At 25.7% G+C, this 25,786-nt stretch overlaps 3 protein-coding genes across 3 annotated transcripts; 1 reads left to right on the top strand and 2 right to left on the bottom strand.

Annotated features, from left to right (window-relative positions):
• Positions 1 to 3,398: 3,398 nt before the first annotated feature.
• Positions 3,399 to 3,917, bottom strand: OCT59_014685 (uncharacterized protein; the record flags this gene model as incomplete). Its single annotated transcript, XM_025309723.1, has 1 exon — positions 3,399 to 3,917. The coding sequence occupies one exon, from the start codon at positions 3,915 to 3,917 to the stop codon at positions 3,399 to 3,401; it is 519 nt and encodes a 172-aa protein (XP_025190060.1).
• A 10,384-nt stretch (positions 3,918 to 14,301) lies between these two features.
• OCT59_014684 (uncharacterized protein) lies at positions 14,302 to 14,511 on the bottom strand (the record flags this gene model as incomplete). The annotated part of the gene is made up of 1 exon (XM_066150176.1): positions 14,302 to 14,511. The coding sequence occupies one exon, from the start codon at positions 14,509 to 14,511 to the stop codon at positions 14,302 to 14,304; it is 210 nt and encodes a 69-aa protein (XP_066002369.1).
• A 6,047-nt stretch (positions 14,512 to 20,558) lies between these two features.
• Positions 20,559 to 22,430, top strand: OCT59_014683 (uncharacterized protein; the record flags this gene model as incomplete). Its single annotated transcript, XM_066150175.1, has 2 exons — positions 20,559 to 21,916; positions 22,166 to 22,430. The coding sequence occupies 2 exons, from the start codon at positions 20,559 to 20,561 to the stop codon at positions 22,428 to 22,430; spliced, it is 1,623 nt and encodes a 540-aa protein (XP_066002368.1).
• Positions 22,431 to 25,786: the final 3,356 nt, after the last annotated feature.

Here is a 25,786-nt window from a genome sequence, read left to right as displayed (position 1 = left end):
TCAGAGGGTAAAAAATTTTCTTTTTCAAAATTTGTTACACATCATTAATTAATATTACCGCAGTATTGTAGTAAATCCTTACCATAAATCAATCTTAAATAAAAATTCATCAGGAGAATAAAATAAGCGTAGATCTAACTACGCAAATCTACGACGATATACAAGTGTGAAAAATTTAGGGGAATTTTCAATAGTATAAAATAGTGTATTTTTAAAAATGACGTAGTTTTTTTAATAGTAAAAAATAATGTAGTAAAATTAATAAAATTTTTCTCTTAATTTTTTCACATTTTATTATTTTTTTTTACTTACACTAAGAGTTGAACTGAATGCATTTTATTATTTTTTTACTTACACTAAGAGTCAAACTGAATACCTTAGAATCGAACCGAATTCAAGATAAACTATTAATATATTAAGTCTCATTATCCGACCACTACACTATTTGTTCTTTTTTTTATTATTAGTATTATATTTCGTATTTATCTTAGAATAAAAATGTATTTATATAATTTTTTTATAAAAATACCAATTTGCATTCATAAAATATTTTTAATTGTTATCATATATTATTATTTAATATCTGCAATTTTTTTTTAGCGTATATACCTATTTGTGTAAATTTTACGCAACTTCTTTAAATACAAAATTATTCAAAATATTTTTACATTTTCGCGTGGGTTATGCAAAATCATGTATTTATGCAAATTTCTAGAGCGTAGATCGCTGAAACTACTTATCTGTTATGTAGAATTTATGAAACTTTTTAAGATACAAAATCAACGAAATATTTTTTTTAATTCAAGAAGTTATTTCAAGATATAAAACTTGAAACTACATATTCATAAAAATTTTATGACACTTTTTTTAAGATGCTTCTTATTAAATAACTATAATTGTATATTTATAGATTTTTATAAATTTCCAGAGATTATACATATTTGACAACTTTACACTATTATTCGCCTCATATAATCTCCTGATGTTACTCCGTATAAAAAATGGTTTACGTAATACCTTCAGACTATGAGCGAATCATAGTAACAGTTTTTTTTAAACTTTATTAAATTTCTTCAAAAGGATATTGGCTTACACCGATATAAAAAAAAGGTAATATTTTCTTCAAATGCATTAATAGAATTAGAAAAAATTTGGAGATTTTGGTGCATAGAGTTTTTGTTGTGTAAGTGGTGGGTGTTAAGAGATCATTAAAATCATATTCAAGGAGAATTTTTGCGTCATGGTTACTGGTATAAATATATATATATATATATTTTTAAAGAAAACAGATAGTGTAAATTTTATAGGAAGATGTAAAAAAAGAAATGCCGGTATATTTTATTATATTTTTTTTTTCAAGAATCTTGTCATCCGATATTTTTATGAGACATCTAATAGTCATCTAATATTGAATCAATATTAGGATATTGGTCACCGCAGTATTCCTAATGACCGATAGTTATTGGATGTGGGATATCTGTCGAAGACTGTTTAATATTTTAATACATACAAGGTCATATGATAAAAATGTATGTATACTCTATTTCTTGGATGTGACTCAGTGACTCATTGGGTCCTTCCAAATGTTCACGTGTAGATATAATGATTTTACAAATACAAGAGTTTTATACTCCATTAGTGTATGATAATTTATATAAATGAAATTTTTTCTCAAATAGAACCAATTAAATTCAAAAAGTTCTTATTGTAATTACTGTAAGTTGCTCCGCATTAAACAGGCTAATCTTTACTAAAACGATTTTTCCGTAAATAACTCGCAAATAGGTTGCACTTACATGTGTAACAAAAAAATTCATATTGCTAGATTCTAGAAAAATCTGAGAGTATGTCATTAGCTGCGGATTATTGGCCGCATTATGTTAACTTTTTAGTAGTCAGTCAGTAAATTCCTTTTTTATCATGTGATTTTGATACTATTTTTTTTTAGTATTTCTTTATTTATTAGCAAATAGGTCAAAAACTTTTATTCAGTATTATCAATTGACTGTAGCAATAATCAATGATTGTAATTTATCTATAAATTAAAAAAAAAATTATAGATTGTCATTTCTTTTTTCCTACAATTAAAAATCTCTCATTTTCCGTGAAATTTTTGCAATTTCCTAAATCAAATAGCTAGAAATACGAAAATCATATTTTGGTGAGGTAGAATTGTAGAAAGAAATTGTTAATATTTAAGATCTTTATTGTTTATTTTGTATTATATTGGACCGTCGGTACATTCGGTAAAACTCAGTAAAGTTCAGAATAAAGGCAAAAACTATATGTTAGATTTGAGTTTCTCTCATATAAAACATAATATATTATATATACTGTATATATATACTATATATATGCATTTCCTGATTATTTAAATTATCTAACACGATAAAAGATAAGAAGGCGATTTCATTCAGAAAGTGTAATTTTTTTTTTTTGTAATATTTTTGCTCGGTAATCAATATCTTATTTGTTAAAAAGATTTATTTATTATTGGTATGGAGTAAAATGATGGGTGTTCCCTACTATATTATGAAATTGGCTGATTATACCCGCTTTATTGGTCAAATTGAGAATAGAATTATGTAGGAGTGCAACACATAATTTTCGATAAAAAAAAAAGAAAAAAAATATTGTTTCGCTTTTTTTATATAAAGGCAAATGAGGTTCAATAACGATAAGTCTTTCGAAACCAATACTCAAAGAATGCGAGAATTTTTCTGATTCGTTTTCATGGATCATTAACTTTTCAAAAGGGTGGTTGATATTCGGAGTATTCAGGATATTCAGTTGAAGAATTTTGCATGATTGTTAGAATATATGTTTTAGTGTAAATTTATAAGAATATGTATTTTTTATCAAAGGATCTTATTACTAGAGTATTTTTTATAAGAAATGTACTACAGTATAAACAACATTTTTTGCACATCGAAACTGAACTTTTTCCACTGTAAGATTAACTGACGCTTTACTATAAACATAATGCGGCCAAGAATTAGACTTTTATTTTTAAAAAGTAAAAAACTCTCTGAAAAACAGATTATTTTATATTTTGATGTTAAATTATTCAATTATGATATCACTAGAATTAACGATTGAGAATGGTAGCCGGCGTGACTATTAATCTCTAATTGCAAAAAAATAATTCTCAACTTTTATAACTTGTATGCAAAATTTTCCATGAAACAAAACTACACACTTCTTGATATAAATTTATATTATGTATTTATGAGATAAGATATAAAAAAAATATGATAGTATAAAATATAAATATTAAAGAAATAACAAAGTATAAAAATGAAATAAGAAAAAAACAAAAAAAAAATAAAGAACATAGATCGTATTTTATTATAAAGCCATATAATTTGTATACTGTAATAGACTGTCTGTATACAAATTTACGAGTTTTCCCAAAACTCATAATCCTGAGTATCATCAGTTGTCTCAGCAGGAACGTTAGTTTGTTGACGATGAAGAGCATCCGGTGAAGAGAGTTGTTCGGTAGTATGACGGTACGCTGGTGCAGCATAACGAATAGTTGGCGTACGAGAAGAAACTAAAGGACGTTCATTCAAATAAGGATGAGGTCTGGGGGCATGGTTTCGGTATATACGACGAGGCATAGAAGTTTGTTGTGGTTGTTGCGCGATAATAAATTGTCTTATCTGATTTAATAACCTTTTAAGTTCATTAAGTTGTCTGTTAATATTTTCTTCAAATGCATTAAAAGAATTGGAAAAGATTTGGAGATTTTGGTGCATAGAAAAGTTATTATTTTGTTGAGAAACATTGCGTTGAGTTAGTGGTGGGTGTGTTAAGAGAGTGTTTTCGTATGGCGGATCATTAAAATCATTTGCGACTTCAAAAGGGTGGTATCCGGAGTATTCGGGGTATTCGGTTGAAGAATTTTGCATCATTATTAATGTTATATTTTTTTTTTAAAAAAAAAATACAGTGTGAATTTATAGGAAAAAAAAAGAAATGTTTATTTTATTTTATTTTATTTTATTTTATTTTTGCCACTGGAGTATTTATATCACTTTTTCATTGAAGATAATCCAAATTATCCTTTAATTTTTCCTACTCAGCATTTGAAATAAATTATAAATAAAGAAATAGTAAAGATTTACGGATTACGAGATAATGTCACCCGCTTCTAATAATAAGATTTTACTAATTAAACACGTCCCAACCAGTCCCAACACGTGAACGCGGAAACAACAAAGTGATGACTAAGTGTGTATATTGACGCAGATAAGACTTATTGGATTACGGGAATGCGAAGGGGTGTGACAAATGAAATCTATTTTTAGAAGCAGGCGGGATGGCCTGATCTTCAAACCTGTTAATTCATTTGTCAAATCTGTTTATACATTCCTTTTTCTTTGTCAAATGCATTCGCAAAAGTATCGGACTTGCCCCGCGACGCGGTGCTAACTAAGATGACACCCCCAGAAGGGTCAAGTCTGATACTTTTGCGCAACATACTTTTGCGCAACATTCGGTAATCTTTTTGCCGCTTCTACGCTGTTTTTACGTATTTGGGAATTTTTCATAAACTAAATTATCATGCATTAATGGAGCAGTAAACATGGGTATCGAAACCGAAACTACCCGAAATCATTTCCGAAACTATAAAAACCGAAATCTGATCCGTGTATAATGGAGCTACTGTATGTTTAATTTTTTTGTTTATGTTAAATGATTTCTGTTGATAAATGAAATTTTGACATTTTTGTTTTAGTAAAGTAAGTAAACTATCATAGTTAACTGATTACCGCAGGTATTGACATCATAAATTAAAAAGAAAAAGACGATATTTTTTATGAAGAGATTAATTGGTTGAATTTAATTACGATTATAGTTAATTAGAATGAATACGGAATCATTAAACAACCACTGTTACTACTTACTAATAAACGATTATGTGTTATTCCTTCAATGATTTTATGATCAAATTTTGCCGAAATTCTGGGTGGACTTGGTAATAAATTTCGAATAAATCACATTATAAATCTGACCACAATGAGTTTTAAAATTTTTTATGCCAATTAAAAAAATTTCGTCATTTAATCTTAAAGTACAGTACAGTCAGCTCTCAATCTCAATATACAGAAACAACCCCTTTGGTTTTCACCTCAACTGAAGGGTCATATCGAAGAATTTATACTCCTATAAAAAAAACTCCGAAGAAACTCAGGCACGTGATCATTTTTCTGAAAAATTCTTAATAACTACCCTAGCGTTATCACGGAATTATGCACAGTCACGTGAACAGTGCGGTGACAAATAATGTGTGAAGAATAAGATTGTATCTACTCAAATTAGTGGTCCGATCCGGATATCCATTTATCTGCGAACAGATAATCCGTGACCTTACGGATTTCTACCAATAAAAAATCCGGGTAAATCCGGATAAATCTGTGCAATTCACAGATAATCCGGATTGCAGATTTATCCGGATAATTATGGCAAGTCAAATCGGACAAAAGTCTGTCAATGTACAGATAAATTATCACAGTTATTTCTTTCCATTTTTGGGAATTTTTTGCAGATGATCTGTGATATTTTGCATATATTATCTGCGAAACTTACCAAAAATTTTTACAGATATTTTTTCCAAATTTTCCCATTTTTTATTATCTGTGCATATTTATCTGTACGTTAGCAGATAATTATCTGAATATTAACAGATAAAATTATTCTAATTATTAAGACAATAATTTGTATTTTAGTTTTAGAGAGAATAATATTAAATGTATTAATTTAAAATAATTTTTAAAAATTTATTTGTTTAATTTAAAAACAAATAGTACAATTGAGATATTAAAAAAAACAATTCACTTCTGTTATAGTATAAAATAAAAATATAAATAAATTATGTATCAAAAACTATAAAGTAATTATTATTTATTAATAAAATATTATAAAAAGTATATTAATAAACATTAAAAACTTCCCTTGTAAAGCAATAAATAAAAAAATTATGAAAAAAGTTTATATTTGACAAGTTTTAAACTTCTAAAAAAATTTTTTTTTAATTTATTACACAAAAAAATATATAAATCTGATGATAATTTATCTGCTATTACCCAGATGATTATCTGTTAATATTCAGATAATTATCTGTTAACATACAGATAAATTATCTGTTGAAGTTCAGATAATAAAAAATGGGAAAATTCAGAATAAACGTCTGTAAAAATTTTTGGAAAGTTTTGCAAATAATATATGTAAAATATCTGTGAAAAATTACCAAAAATGGAAAGAAATAACTGTGATAATTCATCTGTGCATTGATAGACTTTTGTCTGATTTGGCTTGCCATAGATAATAACATAATAAACAGATAACAACGGATAAAAAAATTTTATTATTATAATTGAAAAGTTGAAATAATAGTCACAGTATGGTTTATTATTTTATTGTTATTTATTATTATATTATCCATTATTATATCACAATACAATGTAAAAAATAAAGTTTCAAAAAAAATAAAAGAACAAAAAGATTTAAATACTTTTCGTGTAATTAATTGGCATAATTAATATTTAAAGGAAAAATCTCTCCAACCAAATGCCAATTCATTCTTCTTACAAAACACCAAATTTTCCAACATATTTGGCGCCAACTGTGTTCTTTTTATGGTCATAACATTACCAGCTTCGCTAAAAAGTTTTTCGCTTAGAGTGGATGTGGCAGGGATGGCCAAATACTTCCTTGCTAATTTTGATAGTACCAGAAATCTTGTTTTATTAGTTTTCCACCATGTTAAAGGACAATCGTCATGATGAATCTTAGGTAAAGCTAAATAATTAGCTACTTTAACATGAGTAACATTATCTTGAAATATCCTTGCTAATAATGAATTTGATGAAACTGATTGTAATTCAACTTCTTGATTTTCACCAGTTACAATAATATCCTCATATTTTGATATGCATTCTTAATTGCTCTTGAGATCTAAGGCACAATGAATTAGACGCAAATCCAAGTTCTTTAAATTGTAGATCCAATAAAGTAGCTAACATCCCTTGCTCCTGTGGAACTTTCCAATAATGATTCATTGCTTAGTATAATGCTGCTTTAACACATTTATCAAAATTGATGCAATTTTGTGGTATATTAATATTAATTTTTCTACATATAGGTTGTCCAGAAATAGATTCATCTTCTGGTGCATCTTTATTTTTTTTAGTCATTTTCCATCATGTCATGTTGAAGCATCAGAATCAATCAACATAGTAGATCATACTAGGACATCAATAAGATCTTTGATTTTTATTAAACGTTTCCATACAAGATAACTAGAATTTCACTGAGTTTCTACATTAGCAATCATTCAGAGGTATCCATCATTATTTTCTAAATTCTGTAATAAAATAATTTTTTGAAGAAAATACATTAATTAATACTAAATAAATTGATTTAATAAAATGGAGTGCATTTTTTTAACATAATAGAGTAATAAATAATCTAATAAATTAGTAATAAATAAAAATTTAATTACCTCATTATTATTAAGATGGTTAGTATTTTTTTGAATCTCCAGTAATTTTTCCATTTGTTTAGATGATGTAAAAAAATTTATTAGTCTCTTAGCTCATACAATTAAAACTTCTGCTGGTATTAATCCTTTATCTACAATAAACTGTAATGTATAAGCTGTACAGGGGAATCTTGTAAGTTCATTTATTAATTTTTCAGCTTTTACTATATTGAAACTATTATCGGTCATTATTGTAAAGACTTTATCATTTAAATTCCAATTTGAAATAATATGGGGTCTTTGCAATAGAAAGGTACAAAACTCAAAAAAAATTAAAAATTGAATTAATATTAAATTTGCATTTATTTCAGTAAAAAAAACATAATTAGCATATAAAGTAAAATTAAAATTTTTTTTTGAGTTTCGTACCTTTTTATTGCAAAGACCCTATATCACGTAATACTTTACAAATATTATCACCTGTATAAGGATATAAAACATATTGAACTGCTAAAATTGCTTCGCAGATATTAAAATTGTTATCAATAAAAGAACACGTAATACCAATATATCCATTTCTACTTCGTGCTGTCCATAGATCCGTTGTGATAGAATAAGAAATAATATTTTTACTAAATTTTTTTGTTAAAACAATCTTGATTTGATTGTATAATTCAGCTATTAGTTGTTGAATTGTTTTATCACTTGGAATTTGATAATTTGGATCAAGTTCATGAATAAATTCAACAAAACCTTCATTATTACATATACTAATTGATCTATTATCTTTAATCAATATTTCAAACTTCCTGTCCTGACTATTTTTAATGTCTAGATTATTTCAAATAATTTCATTTATATGGGTTTGTGATAACTAATTGTTATTTCATATCTCACTCATCCTTCTTCTATGGCTTTCTTCAGTAATTCTATGTGTAGAAAGATGAACAATAAAATTGCCAGTAGAATTATCAGAACAGGTGATTATAAAACATGTAGTGTATGCTTGACGTTGTATGTATTGTATGCTTATGTATGCTTTTATTGTATCCATACATGTATGGATATTAAAAATGAACGTATGCTATGTATGGCATACTTATTTTTCGCCATACATAAGATTAGGATTTACAAACAGAAAATTTTATTTTTTATTATAAATAAAATAAATATTCATAATGTAATACTAGAGATAATGCAAACATTTACAATATTCATAGATGATGACTCATAAGGAATTAAATTTCATTTTCTGATATAGTTTCGTCATCAGATACAGTCTCAATATCTGAAAGAATAACTTAAACATATAATAAACGTAATAAAAATATTTTAAATGAAAAAATAGTAATAAAAACGCGATAGAAATATTTATTTTAAATTTTTTAAATGAAAAAGTAGTAATAAACATGGTAGAAATACTTATTTTTAAATAAAAAGAAAAGAAAGATTATAATAATATGAGTTGAATTGTTTTAGCCAGTACACAATCATAATGAAAAATGTGAAATAGTTAAATTTGGTAATAATAAGTGTGGCAAGAAGTTATCCTTAAATCAAACAATAACCACATATGCATTTATCATACAATACATACATAATTGGAAAAAGACAATACATTACATACATTAAAAAGTTTTAATAATACAATACATACAAAGCTAACCATACAATACATGTTTGCTATATACCCTATCAGAACCCATAAAATGACTACATAGTTCTACATCATTTGTCTGTTGAACTTAAAATAAACACTTTACGATCCTTCTATATTGTTTAATTAGTTCATATTGTTCAAAGTAACTCCATATCCAACTCTGTCCTGGTGGTTTGGCATTTAGGATTAAAATTAGTTGGTCAGCTATTTTATTTAAATCAGTTTTTGTTAAAACTTTATTGCATTTCTTATTATTCTTGCCAGTTTTATGCTAGTTATTTGTAGAATCTGTGTCTGACTCTATCTAGCTCAATTAAAGGTTCATTTAGAGCTAAATTTTGCTGATTTAATAGTTTACATATCCTTTGCCTTAGCCTTTTTGACCCACAAGTTAAGGTTTCAAGATTTTCTAGTTGCAGAATTTCTGCCAACTTCTTACTAGATATTATTATAACAAAGACTAGACTATAATAAGCCTTTTTTTAATCACTGACGCACATTTGCTCAATGTATTTTATAGCGTATTTTTTGATTAATAAAGTTATACAAAACTAATATATATTTGTATAGATTAAGGTTGCTGGAGAAACTAGGAGTTTTGGCAAGTTGGTAAAATGCCAAAATGGCAAACCTTTGCTGAAACTATATGAAAGTCTTATTAAAAAGTTGGCGAAACTCTGAAGAAAAGCAAAACCTGATGAAACTTATTATAAATGCCAAAACTGCCAAAACCTTATCGAAACTATAATTAAACTATAGTAAAATTTTGGAAAAACTAATCATAGAATTTTGGAGAGGTTTAGGCAGGCAACTTTAGTATAAATATCCATGGATATTTGTATATTTGTAATCTTTTATCCGTTATTTAAAATTAATATCTGGATATCTGTGTACCCGCATAGATATTTAGATTTCATATTCACAGATCAAATCATATACTGTAGTTCGTTGTTTGATTGGTTAAATATCACATATTATGAAAATGCGAATTCATACTAATATTTTTCTCGTTCACGTCTTACTTTTTTTGTCTTTTGTCAAAATTTTTATTAATATTTATAAAGTATAAAAATGAGGTAAGAAAAAAAAAATAAAGAACAAACTCTATAATCTTATTTTACAGTTTGATGCAAAAGTCTTTGAACAAATGTTTTCTCCTGTAGCTACATCATTACTGTACCAAATCATGTGATTAAGCATTCATTTGAAAGCCAAAAAGCAGGAGATTTATTTAAAAAAAAATTAATAAGGAATACATTCTCCATTATTTTCAATAACAAGTCTACACCTCTCCTTCATTGACCCAACTAAATTTCTTATAATGTTCTGAGGAATTTTTGACTATCCTTTTTCCATAAAACTTTCTAATTTCCCAATATTTCGTAGTTGCCACAACTCTACATTCCTTTTAAGAATAAACCACAAATTTTTGATGGGGTTTAAATCAGGACTGTTGAAAGGTCAGTCTATAACAGTTGTGACATTTTCTTGTAGGAATTCCTTCACAACATGCTCATGTGCTTAGGGTTATTATCTTGTTATAGATGCTAATTGCCACATAACATTCTTTTGATCTCAGGAAAATGATCTCTTATTATTTCAACATAAACTGTTTCAGTTATACATGCTGCCCAAATTATTTTGGGATGTCATAATTATAATTTGGAATGCTATAATTCATTCGGTTTATATATAATTTACTATGTAAAGTGCCAAAATAATTTGGGATGCCATAATTGAATTTGGGATTTTACTTATAATTATGGCAGTCCAAAATAATTTGAGTAGCATGTATAGTTCCAGTCATATTTTCACGAAAACAGTAAAAACTAGTTTTTCTCCAGACACAAAATCCACCCCATGCATTAACTTTCGTTTGGATTTTAGAATGCGATGGACTGGTCTTTGACCTTGATACTAATATTGCATAGTGTTACTAAATAGCCAAAAGGATGTTTCATCTGTAAAGACTATGTGATTCCAGTCATCATTCTGATGTCTTCAAGCAGACTGATATCTTCAAGCCTATTCCATTCGTTTTTCCTTATGCAATTTGGTTAACATTGGAGTTGCAAGGGCACATTTTTTATCGTAGCCTAAACTGGCTAAATGTCTCAATACTGTGCTATAGGACACATTTATATCCTTTAATGATAGTTTTAATGCCAAATTCCTAGAAGAAATTGCAGAATTTCTTCTAATATACTGCCCAACAACTATTGAATTTTGCGAAGTGATCTTTTTGGGATGACCTAGTGCAGGGTTGTGGTAGTACACCTGTACTAGCAAAATTCTAGTACGTACTGTACTAGCAAAAATTTCGTACAAGTACTAAGTACACTGTACTAATACAATTATTACTTTTTAGGATATAATTTAACCATTTTAGGTAGATATCATGTGATCAATATTGTTTATATTTATAAAATTAACCAATAAAATTTATTAATAGTATGTACTAAAATTGTATTTGTACTAAATTTTCAAGTACAAGTACAGTACTTAGTACTGTACTATACTGTACTAGTACTGTACTAGTACAATTGGTATCCCCAGTTTTTTTTAACTTATTCAAGTTATAATATATTGTGGACCTTGCTATGTTTGTCCTACGTTGTATTTTGGCAGCTGTTCTAATACCGATATTCCATAAATGTAAGATAGATTGGGCCTGTGCACTCGCATTACTATTCATTTCTTTGTTGTAATGAAAAAAAATTTTTTTTTTTTAAGTGTGGCTTAGCAATTAAGATGGTAATTAGGTAGTATGAATGATGTACAAAGTTTAACTTGATTTGGGTTTAAATTGGCCGATCTGTGTGACTTTTAATTTTGCCGATTATTGTCCAAAGACTTTTGCACCAGACTGTATTATAAAGCCATATAATTTGTATACTGTAATAGGCTGTCTGTATACAAGTTTACAAGTTTTACCAAAACTCATAATTTCCGCAGGTAATGACACCATAAATGGTGAAATATGAGACGTAAACTAACAAAATAAAGACGATATTTAATTTTTTGATTGAATACAATGAATTTTAAATTTTTTTACTTTGTCAATTAAAAAAAATTCCATCATTTGACGCAATTAGAGATGTCCTTCTGCAACATAATCTTAACGTGCAGTCAGCTCTCAATATAACAAACTCCTTTGGTTTTCACCTCAAATTCGTTATAAGATTATATAAAAGAATTTAAAGTTTAGTTGGTTAATTTTATTTTTATTAGACCGACGAGAACAGAAGAGAATATAAAAAGACGCTAAATTACTAAGTAACTAGACTATTCTAATAGATAAGTATCTGTCTAACCCCATGTATCTATCTACCTATATATACAGTATATATAGAGATATATATACAAAATAGGAGTCATTCCGCCGTCAGTTTTAGTTAGTTAATAATATAATTCATTATAACGATATATGGAGTATTTATTGGTTAAATATCGTGTGTTATGAAAATGCGAATTCGTTATATCGAGATGCAGTTGTAACCATTTCAATCCAAAATCTTAATTTTTGCTAATATATTTCTTGTTCACGTCTTATTTTCTTTATCTTTTGTCAAAATTTTTATCAAATATTTATAAAGTATAAAAATGAAATAAGAAAAAAAAAATAAAGAACAAACTCTATAGTAATTTTATTAGAAATGATTTTAAATAATATTCCTGTGATAGTACTCCATCCATCCCGCAGATGTATATCAGGAGAAAATTTCATTATCAATTGTCTCAGTAGGAACGTTTGTTTATTGACAAGGAAGAATATTCGGTGAAAGCGAGTTGTTCGGTAATATTAGTAAAACATTCATGGCGGTATAAAGTTGACGTAGCATAACGAATGGTTGGTGTACGAGAAGAAACTAAAAGGCGTTTATTCAAATAAGGATGAGATCTGGGGACATGGTTTTGGTATATATGACGAGGCATAGAAGTTTGTTGTGGTAGTGATGGTTGTTGCGAGCAAAATATAGATTTTGGCCCACATTATAGTTTACTAATGACATATGTTAATATGTACTTTAGTAAAGATTTGTGAGATAAAAACCTGTTTGATGCTTTGTTAAACGCAACATTTACCGTAGTTCGGGTAATTGTAACAATTTATTATAATTTAATCATAATTAATTTTACATCGGCAGAAGAACGTTTTTGTTTGTTTGAACGAAGGTGATATTTCTTTTTGGTCTGTTCATATGAGGTTTTGTCATAAGGAGATGAGCGTTTTTACATACTGACTGATTTCCGCAGGTAATGACCCCATAAATGAAAAAGGAAAAAGACGATATTATAATAAAATTTAATTTTTTGATTGAATACAATGAGTTTTAAATTTTTTTACTTTATGTCAATTAAAAATAAAAAATTCCTATCATTTGACGCAATTAAAGATGTCATATAGGGTTATTAATGTAGGCTTCTGCAACCCTATAAAAATTTTATCCGTTATTTCTGTAAAAACTCTACAAAAATGAGTTCACGGATCCATTCACGGAAAATGTAAATAATTCGATAAATTCCGCGATATAAGGTTATTAATTCCGGAAATATGAGCCCTTTACGGAAAAAAAATGGAATATAAAAAACGGATTGACTTTTTTTACAGGGCAACATAATCTCAACGTGCAATCAGCTCTCAATATAACAAACTCCTTTGGTTTTCACCTCAAATTCGTTATAAGATTATATAAAAGAATTTAAAGTTTAGATGGTTAATTTTATTTTTATTATACCGACGAGAACAGAGGAGAGTACAAATAAGAAGACGCTAAATTACTAAGTAACTAGACTATTCTAATAGATAAGTATCTGCCTAACCCCATATATCTATCTACCTATATATACAGTATATATAGATAGATATATATGTACAAAATAGGAGTCGTTCCGCGTCAGTTTTAGTTAGTTAATAATTCATTATAACGATATATGGAGTATTTACTGGTTAAATATCACGTGTTATGAAAATGCGAGTTCGTTATATCGAGATGCGGTTGTAACCATTTCAATCCAAATTCTTAATTTTTGCTAATATTTTTCTTGTTCACGTCTTATTTTCCTTGTCATTTGTCAAAATTTTTATCAAATATTTATAAAGTATATAAAGTATAAAAATGAAATAAGAAAAAAAAATAAAGAACAAATTCTATAGTAATTTTATTAGAAATGATTTTAAATAAAATAATATTCCTGTGATAGTACTCCATCCATAATATCGGGAGAAAATTTCATTATCAATTGTCTCAGTAGGAACGTTTGTTTGTTGACAAGGAAGAATATTCGGTGAAGCGAGTTGTTCGGTAATATTAGTAAAACATTCATGACGGTAAGTTGGCGTAGCATAACGAATAGACATAGAAGGTTGTTGTGGTGGTAGTTATTGTTGTTGCGCGTTAATAAATTGGTTTATCTGATTTAATAACCTTTTAAGTTCATTAACTTTGTTGAAGTTGTCTATTAATATTTTCTTCAAATGCATTAATAGAATTGGAAAGGATTTGGAGATTTTGATGCATGGAAAGGTTATTATTTTGTTGAGAAATAATTCGTTGAGTTAGTGATGGATGTGTTAAGAAAGTGACGGATTCGTTTTCGTTTGGTGGATCATTAGTGACTTCAAGAGGGTGGTATTCAGGTATTCGGGGTATTCGGAGTATTCGGAGTATTCAGGATACGAATTTTGCATGATTACTGATATATTTTTTTTAAAAAAAAGTGAATTTTATAGGAATATGTAAATAAAAAAAAATATTTATATATAAATTTTTTTTTTCTAAGAGGTAGAGTTTGAATCCGTTGTTTGAAATATTAATAATTTTGGATGATCAAATAAAGACTGTATATTTAAATGGTTTAGCAGTTGGACATTAAGCCAATGAACATCTATAATGATAAATTTTTTAATAATTTATTTCGTGATGTTGTAATAATGGATTTAGAATCCAAATATCCGCCGGATATCCGGATAATGGATATCCGAAGTGTAATTGAATCGATCTGAGGCACAACATAACCATCCATGTTTCGTATCTAGACATTCACTTTACTTGGACAACTTAAGTTTTAAGAGAATGAAGATTTTTAAAGTTGAATCAATTGGATAATATATTATTATATCACAGTGTATAAAGTTTAGTATGCGTTCATTTCTAATTTAATAAAATTAAAAATGACGTACCATAAATTCGATTTTATTATTTTCATTCAAAAAAATTTATAAATCTGATTTACAGCATATAAGTAAAAAGCTAAAAATTTATTTATAATGAATGTATTTTGATAAAATAGCATTGAATACAGTACCTTGTTAATTAATAATGATCTCTGAATAATGGTACTTTTATTTATAATTATTAAATTCTGATACAATCCTTCTGAGAAAAAAAGCGTTCATTTTTTTTTACGGAATAAATAGAATAAATGAGATAATCACAAAATTCTGTACGATTCGTTCTAGTCTATATATATGTAGATTAAAAAAAGTCACAGTATCTATTAACAGTTAAATACAAATTCAAGATTAGATTTTACTGTATTTATTTTGACCTTGTTACCGATATATATATAAAGTATAATTTTAAAAAGTGGTTAAATTATGGGTTAATTCCGGTCAAAATTAACTATAATTTTTGGCTAAACTCTAATCTTTAAAGTTTAATATACACATGATGGGTTGGATCACTTCACTTGGATGGCCAGATCTTATGTTCGAAATCTAATTAACCACGAGTATATTAAATATATATATATATAGTTAAAATTATTTCCCCTCATATGAAATTTATTTTTTTGGTTAATACTTAATCGAGTAAAAATCGAGCAATCATTCTAATTATGGAAAAATCTAGAATTAGAATAATTAAAAATTAAAAATTAAAAATTCCCAAATGAACATCAAAGCTGTTTAGATAATCAGGATATTCGTTTCAGAAAAATCCTTTGATACCTTTTTGTAGGTTAAAAAAAAAAAAAAAACTGAAAAAAAAAAAAAGATTAAAAAAGATTAGAACGAAGTAATAAATAATATTTGATGCATTTATTATTAATCGTTTGATTTTTTTTTTCTTTTAGAAGGCCGAAAGAATTTCTAAATTAATTTTATTTTTTAGATAAATAAAATTTTACCCGAACTATTTTCCTATCAAAAAAAATTTTCATGTAAGCTGCATAACTTGTTTTTAACAAAACAATAGTTAATTGAAATACAATAGGATGAAAAATTAACTTACCAAATAAATATTTTGATATTTTGTTTAAATAATCAAAAAAAACTAGACTAAACTAGACTAAAAGGAGAAAAAAAAAAGGGATTCAATTTTTAACAAAAATAATTTATACAAAATTAAACAAACAATAAAAAAATGAGGAAAAAACAAATAATCAAGAACTACCACTAGAATAATGAAAGAACTAAAGAACCAAGCATTATAAAGTAATTTATTCACATAAGTAAATAAGAAAGCAGGGGAAAAATCAAATCGTCTGGGATCTGCCATTATGTAATGCGCTGTATAACGTAGGGTTGAATAAAAAGTAAGAAAATTTTTTTTTTCATTTTTACCAAAAACAAAAAATAAGAAATGCAGGGATTTAAACTTTTTCTACTTCCCGCGTAAAAAAAAAAAATAAAAAAATAAAAAAAAATATAAAAAAAAAATAAAAAATAAAATAAAATAAAATAATAAAAAATATTTTGAAAAAAAATAATGATCTGCGTAACTTTACGCAGATCAAAATTTTAGCTGAATAAATTTGATTGGACCTTTATTGATACCATTGATACAAGAACGTTTTGAACGGACGGGACCAAACTTTCAATAATAGGTTTGTTGAATTACGAATTAATAACATCAACTATTTGTTTATTAACAGAAATTACCATTTGACAATTTGTTACGCAGTACGTGACGTAAAATTTCTATTTGTTGCACACATTAACATTCCCTCTCCCGAAACCTGTACATAATTATTTTCCTTATAAAGTTTATGTTTAAATTACGGTAATTTTTTTCTGCACCATACACATTTGAAACGTAATAAATTTCCGTACATTTATTTTCATAACTATTGTAACTTCACTTTCTATAAATATTATTTCCAGCATTTAATAATGTAAAAATTTTATGGAAATTTTAATTAATTTGTTTTTAAAAATATTATAAAGTAGAGTACCAATAGGAAATTTAATATTTGTTTTTTTATGATAAATAATGATAAATAACCCATGTAATATCATACCTTGTAGCAATTAGTTGACATATCTCTAGCGAATCAAAAAATTTCTTAAGGAAACAAGCTGGAAAGTGTTACCTATTAATTACCTATCATTATTAATGCAATCGGAATAATTAATACCAATCCTATTAAAAATAAATTATTGATCGGAATTATCTAATTATCTGTAACCGCCATTTTGAGTAACAATAAACAATGATCTAATCAATATGTAGATATAGATTTGATTAGACATTTTCAAAAAGTTCACTTGTCATAGGTGAACATAACGATAAAAATCAGATTACATAAATATCAAAATCTCTTAGATTTTTATTTTCGTAAAAAAATAACGTGGCAAAAGAAAACGGATATCATGAACATCTTTTAAAAAAAAAAATGACAGCTAGATAAATATTTGCAAAACTAATAATTTACAAAATGATATAAAATTTCTTTTTTATTTAAACTTTATTATTTATGTACGCCCGGATATTATTGTACAAATATCAACTTCATTATTCATCTCATTTAGAACGAACCAGTCGAACCATAAAAAAAATCATCTTTTGGGATGTCTATCGTTCCACCACATGATTGTTTATTTTTTTTTATAGATAAGCTCGTTTTGGATATATTAATTATATTGTATTACATATCCTTTAAATTTAAAGTTCATATAAAGGAAGGTAATAATAATATATATTATATATATTAAAAAATAACGTTACAGACATAATATCGATATCAATATCAATATCATGTACGTATATTATACATTCATTCTTTTATTGTTATTCGAAATGTGGAATGAATATTTCATTCATTCAATGTAAAAAATTTACTATAGTAAATTTAGTAAATTTAATAATGAAGTACATTAGGTACAAAGCATCCAAGGTAACAAAGGTAACAAAGGTAAATATCATGTGATTTTGATTGATTGAAAATTGATCGGCCATTTTCCTTTTATTTCCTTTGACAATCGATCAATATATATATATATATAAATTAATAATAATTACTATAATAAATAAAAATAATAATTCTAAAATTACAAATTCAATTTAATAATATTCTACTTTATTTAACTTTCTATAATTCCGAAACGAAGATGGATTCTATGAATGTCATTATTATTATAATCTTAAACTAATAAAATTATCCGTAAAAATAAGGGAGAAAAAAAAAAGTTTAAAATATGTCATTCATATGAAATACGACAAACATCATTAAACCCTTGTTTAACATCATTTTGCCAAGAATTTCTTCTTATCGCTTGGCGCCTGGTAATAATCATTCTTTAAAGTTTAAACTTATTCCTCTTTTTCCCCCAATCTCTGGAAAACAAAAGTCGGACTTTTCCTAAAAAGAATTCTTATTGTTACTTTTTATTTTAAATTATTATTTTTTTTTATTATTTTTTTTCCTTTTTCTTTTCTTTTTTTTATCATAAACTATAGGATTATAGATTACAGACAAACCAAATAAGTATTCATTAATAATTGTTTAAATGTATATACTAAACTCATACAGCATTTAACAACGTCTAAGGAATCGACAAAATATTTTGGTTATCACGTTCCCTGATCATTAAATATGTCATGATTTAGAAGTTCATTTTTTCTATTTTTTCTACTGTATTTTCTCACAGGGGGAAAATGAAGGGATACCAGATATCATAAAAAAATGTAAAAAAGAATGTAACGTAATACTATCTTTACTATCATATCTTTTATATCTTTTATATCTTTTATATCTTTTATTAAAAACGGTTTTTTACAAATCTAAGCATCTTGTTTTAAAAAAAAAAGGTAAGAAAAAAGGAAAAAAAAGTTTAAAAAAAGCTTAAATGAAAGTTTAAAAAAAGCTTAAAAAAATTTTTTTTTTTTAAAGTTTATATAGTTTACGTAATACGTTATTAATATTATATAAATTGAATATGTTTTATTAGTTTTCATAGTTTTCATAGTTTTAGTATTTTACGTGTTTTTTTTTTCAAACAAGTTTTTTTTTAAAATTTTTACCCCCTTTTTAAACTACTCTTTTAAGTATAATTGAAAGCTTTAAAAGTATATCATGTGGTTTTAAAAAATATAAAGAAAAAAAAATTTTCTTTTAATTTTTTTTTTAAAAAAAAGAGACGTGAAAATATTAGAATTATTATCAGTAAAAATAACCATTAAAATCTTTTATATTATTGTTTTTTCGCGTGTAATAAAATATTTACAGTTGATCGAAAATTCGGCGAAAAATATGAAAAATATTAAAATATTTAATATATTTATTAATATTAATATAATTAAAATATATATTTTAAAATATTTAGAAATTGAATTTGTTGTACAATACAAATAAATAGAAATGTTTCGTAACATATAATAAATGTGTGATTTGTTACAATTCCTAATCATGCATATTTTTCTTATCAGTAATATAAATTTATTAAATAAAATAAATAAACAAAAAGAATTATTCCATAAGTTACACTATTCTGACCCTTGCATCAGCACGTGGCTCAATCCCATTTTTTATCAGGAATCTCGTAAAACCCATATATCAATTGTATCAATGTATGTAATTGCATGAAGCCTAATCTTTTTTAATTTTAGATAGTTTTATATTAAATTTTTATCTTTTTTTGCTTTGTGCATATATAAAAAAAAAATATTTATAATTTGTGATCCATTTACGCTGACCAAAATATTTGTAAAAAAATTTTTTTTTCTAGTGAATAAAAAAAAATAATTTTTTTTTTATCTATACTTTTTTTTTTATAAAAACTCTTTTCGAACCATTTCTTATCTGAAAATAAATTCTATTGTTGAAATAGAAAATAAAAAAAATAAATTACTATTTACCTTACTTATACACATTATCAAAAAAACTCTTTTTCTTTTTTTTTTTTCTTTTAAAAAAAAAAAGAAAAAAAATTCTTTCTCTCCTTATTCGTTAAACTTTTAAGAAAAAAAACAAAATAATTTTTTATTTTATAACTCATTCATTTTTAATAGTTATATCTTCTTTTTTTCATTTCGAAATAAACAAAAAATTAATTTCATTTTTTTTTTTTCAAAAAAAAAGAAATCCTTTATAATAATTTAATGAATAAATTTTAACCATCCTTTTATCTATCAAGATATTACGAATATTATATTAAATACCTAACGTAACTACCTTAATAATAAAATGACTTCACCATCATCAACAAGTCCAACAAAAACAAATCGTCCTCCTTTAAGTTCATATATAAAACCTCATAAAAATATTACATTTTCTTATGAATCTGATTCGGTTTCTTTTCAACAAGGAACTCTCGGTGATACGGATAGTTTCTTGACTGGTGTTTTACATCTCAGTTATCAAAAACAACATCAAATCAAAAGTGTAAGTTTACACTTAAAAGGTGCCGAAAGGACATCATGGCATAAAGCTCAAGCGAGATCAAAGGCTTTATACACTGGTGAACAAATTCTTGTTGATCAGCCTTACAAGATTTGGGAATCCGAAGAAGAGGTTCAAATTCTTCACCTTGATATTCCTTTTAAGGTGAAATTACCTTATAATCTTCCTGAAACGATCGTATCAGAAATTGGTACGGTAAATTATACTTTACGTGCTATTGTAAATAGGAAAGGAAGTTTGGTCTCTTCTACAACTCAATCTGTTGAAATTCAATGTCCTCTTAAAAGAACCATATCTTTAGATAATGCAAATTCTACTCCTTATAAATTAAGAGGAGAATCTAGAAGTGGTTTAGATTATACTTTTGTTTTACCTCCAAATAAAAATTTTAATTTAGGAACTTATGTTTCTATACCAATGAGAATTCGTTTCTTAAGACCTGGTATAAGTGTTGAAAGGGTTGAAATTGCTTTAAAAACTTGTATGGATTTTAGATGTAATAATCCAAATGAAACTCGTCATGTTAAGGAACAATCAGCTTTTCTCGTGATTCCAAGACAAGAGATTAGATATTTACAACCTCTTTCTCATCATTATGAAGGAGAATGTGTTCATACTATAAACTTATTTTTACCTCGTAGTGTACAACCAACTTATTCTGGTAGATTTATAAGTATCACTCATCAATTATGTCTTAAATTTTGTTTATGGGGTGCTGATATGGACTTTCAAATTGAAGAAAGTGTTAGAGTAGCTAATATATATGAAAAATTTCCTAATGAACAACTTTCTTCTTCACCACCTCAAATTAATAGAAATTTACTTTCACCTTCACCTTATGATTCTTCTAATAATAGTAATAATAGTCATTATTCTCCAAATCAATCAGTTTATGATCCTGATGAAATTAGTATTGATATAAGGGATAAGGATATTATTAGTATTAATAATATTATTAATAATAGTAATAATAATAGTACTAATATTAATAAAAGTAATATTAATAATAATAATGATCGATATTTATATTCTGAAAAAAGTCATTATGAAATGATACCACAACAAATGATACCACAACAACGTACTAGGAGACCATCACTATCGAGCGAATTACCACCTCCATTTCATTATCATCCTGAAGGGTATGCAAAAAAGTTTCCATTAAATAATAGAAACAAACGTGATTCTTACACTGATTCTATAGTTAGTAATAATATTGAAGAAGAATATTATGATTTATTGTTGTACAAAAAAAAGATTGAATTAGCTTTATTACATCAACAACAACATCTTTTACAACAAAAAAACGTTTATGATAATATTCAATACAATTATTCACGTGCTTCAACACCATCTACGTCTTCTTCCAATTCCCTTCACTCAAATCTTAGTCCGACCGTAGCACCAAAATCACCACCTAGACCACCACCTACTCCTATACCACCGATCTCCACACCTAATCTTTACGATGGTATGCCTTCGCCCAATCCTTCTCCTAATTCATCAAAATTACCGCCTTATGCTGATGGACGATCTCCTCCTAATAACCACCATAATAATGAGAAAGTACCTGTACGATCTCCTGCTTCTCCTCCACCATATCGTGGACGTGGTCATTCTCAATTTGAAGCATATACTTATAATTTTGATGACTAGACTTGTTAAATATTATATATTAATTATTTTTTATTTATAGATTTCATTTTTATTTTTTTGGATTATAATAATTTTCTTTTGTATAAAAATTTCCACCTGAGTGATACTGATTTTGTATATAATTTTCTCTTTTTGTATTATTATTTATTTTTTGTGTGTACAAATGTAAAAATTTGTACTTTTATTTAAAAAAAAAAAAAAAAAAAAAAAGTCAAAATTCATTTTTTTCTTCTCTAGAATCACATCAAAGGGGGGTATTACATTCTTTATTATTATTATTATTCTTGTATTAATGTACTGTATTTATAACATACAAATATTTATTTTTATTTACATTTTTTTTTTATAACATATGATTTAAATTAAAAAAAATAATATATAATATATATATATATATACATTTTGCTATTTTAAAATAAACGCAAAAAAAAAATTTAAACTTTTTTAAATTATGTGGGCGTAAAAAAAAATTTTTTATCTCCCCTGAAAATTACTGAATCATTTTGACGTAATTAAATCATAATCAACGATTTATTTATAAATTTGCGGATAACGTCAAAAACGTTGAATGTTAAAGATGTTAAAGTATGTAAAGTTTTTTTTTTACGCGATTTTCGGATTTTCCAGAAATTCTTGATAATGTCAGATATGTACAATATATACGTCATATTGAAACGCGTTTAAATTTATTCAAATTAAGAATCATTATTATTTTCAACAATAAGGATTTTATTCAATTTTTAGGAAGGATTTCAAAAAAAGTCATTGTAGTAACACCTTTCACGAATTTTTCGTTACATAATTCTTCCGTGAAAGAAAAGATTATACTAACGTAATACGAAACGATTATCATCAAAAAAGTATTTTTCCTTGAAAAGGTTAATATAAGAATACAAAGCTAAAATATTCATTTAAAAAAAGATATACAAAAAGGATGATTGACTTTACATAACGATGCATTATTATTACACCACGTTGATATCACATTTTTATCAACATTTCCTAATAAGTAAATTTTGAATCGAAAAAAAATTTGATTTTAAAATAAAAAAAAAAACGACAAAAAAATATCATTGTTTATAAATGAGAACTCTTTTTTTTTATTTTTTTTGGTGTTACTTTTTAAATAAAAAAAAACTATTTTTTTTATTTTAAAATTGCGTAATGTTTATTTGTTATTATTACAATTATTATTTGAAAATGTTACCATAAATGTTATAAATTAAAAATTTTTTTATACTTGATATTTTTTTTTGTGTAATTTTTTTTTTTTATTTATTTGTATATATTAAAAAAATAAATCGTAATTATTTCATGATATTTTTACAGACAATTAATTGATTTTATAATAATTATGAATTATGAATATAAAAAAAAAATTTTTTTTTTTTTATAAAAAATTAGATTAAAAGGTCTGGGACTTTACAATTCATTTAATTATATTTAATGTTTTATAATTTTATATTTTTAAAATGTTTTTATAATAATTATATTTAATGTTTTATAATAATTATATTTAATGTTTTGCCAGTTAAAATTTATTTAGCTTGCATAATTATGATCTCATGTCAAAATGCGATGTGCGTAATTTATAAGATTAATAACGGATATTATCTTTTGAATCTTTTTGTGTTTTCTTTTTGTATCAATATTGATATTCTTTTATTATGTAGCTTTTTTCAAGCTGATTTTGTTATACTTTTTTTTTTAGGATAAGTATTATAAAATCTTTTGTTCATGACTTTTTTTTGGATTTAAAGCAATTTGTATATTTGGAGATTCAATTAGAGCAATAATTGACCTTTCTTTTGTTATATAATAAAGAAAGCATCATACATCATAATGTTTTTTTCGAGCGATTCGGTATTCGGTATGAATTATTAAAATCCAGAATTGCATCCTACTGTTGTGAACAAAATTACTCCTCATAGCCTTTATTCTCGGACATACATGCCTTTAAAAGAATTTAAACCTCTTTTTAAGGTGAAACATAAAAGAGCAACGAGACAATTTTTTACTTTATGGATTTTTAATCTCTCATATATTGTATGCCATATATGCGTAGATTTCAGTGGTTGCAAATTTTGCTGGTACTAAAAAAGGCAATTCCGGCCATTCTAGGCAAAATTTGATGATGATTTAGCATTTCATGTGCGAACTTATATCTACGATTGAACTTTTAATTGGTGAAGAATTTATGCACTCTCATATTTCCTTTGATGCGCATTTATTAAAGTATTGTATGTACGTACTAACAATTTTTAATAAATATAGTAAAATTTGAAAAATATAGATATAACTGATCGTAAATTTTAAATTCATTTAATATATTTCGCGAATAATTATCCACAATTTATATCTAAATGAAATACTGAATCATAGAGTACATGAAATGTTATGTTTTTAAAAATAAAGTAATTGTTATTGGTTTTTTTTTTGGGAGGAGAATGAACATTTCAGGACTAGATTTTACATATATGAACATTAAAAAATTTATTAAAATGAAATACAATGAATGGCTGCTAAGTATATAACTGAAATTATACTAGTAAACTAAAAGTAATTATACATAGTGATGAAATTGAATTAAAAACCTTTTAGATTATTTGGACTTGGAGTCTTGGATTAATTGGAGATAGTCCATTTCAAGTAGTCAGTTGCAATATTATTAAATTATATTTACCATTTTTATACTTTTTTCATAATAAAAAACTATTCAATATCATTTGATGATGTCATTTGATGAATTTGATGTTATTTGATGTCATTTAACGTCATACACAATGTCTGCTCCCAAATTCTTAATAGTTATATTATTCTTTTTTTAAAAAATATTATTATTCTAATTAATATCGTTTTCATCCAACATTTTTGTATACTTTTATCAGTTAAAGCTTTTTTTATTATTTATATTATAAAGTGTTTATATATAATTAACTAAAATATAAAAGTAACAATTGGAAATTCTGATGTTCAATGAAATTTGAATTTGGATAATTTAGATTGAACAAAAGTTTAATCCAATTAATTAGTTCAAAAATCCATCACTAGTTATACGTAATGGTAATGTCTGACCGTCAACCTATACTTATCCGTTAAACATAATTTTCATACTTAATAAATATTCAAAGCATTATGGTTTAATATTGATATTTAATATATTTACATTCTACAGCTCGAGCACTTAAGCGATTGTCACGTGAAAATTACGTGATATTTGGCCCGAATTATAAATTAGCATTAACAAATTTCCTATTTAAGTTGATTTGCGGGTTGGTGGGATGTAATATTTCGCAAATGTATCGTTCTTATACGTGTACGACATACTATCTTATACGACCTATATTATGTGACAT

The sequence above is a fragment of the Rhizophagus irregularis genome, chromosome 22 (genome assembly GCF_026210795.1).
Source record: "Rhizophagus irregularis chromosome 22, complete sequence".
NCBI lineage: Eukaryota > Fungi > Glomeromycota > Glomeromycetes > Glomerales > Glomeraceae > Rhizophagus > Rhizophagus irregularis.
The sequence above is the reverse complement of the archived record's forward strand: the minus strand, read 5'-3'. Positions and strand labels throughout refer to the sequence as shown.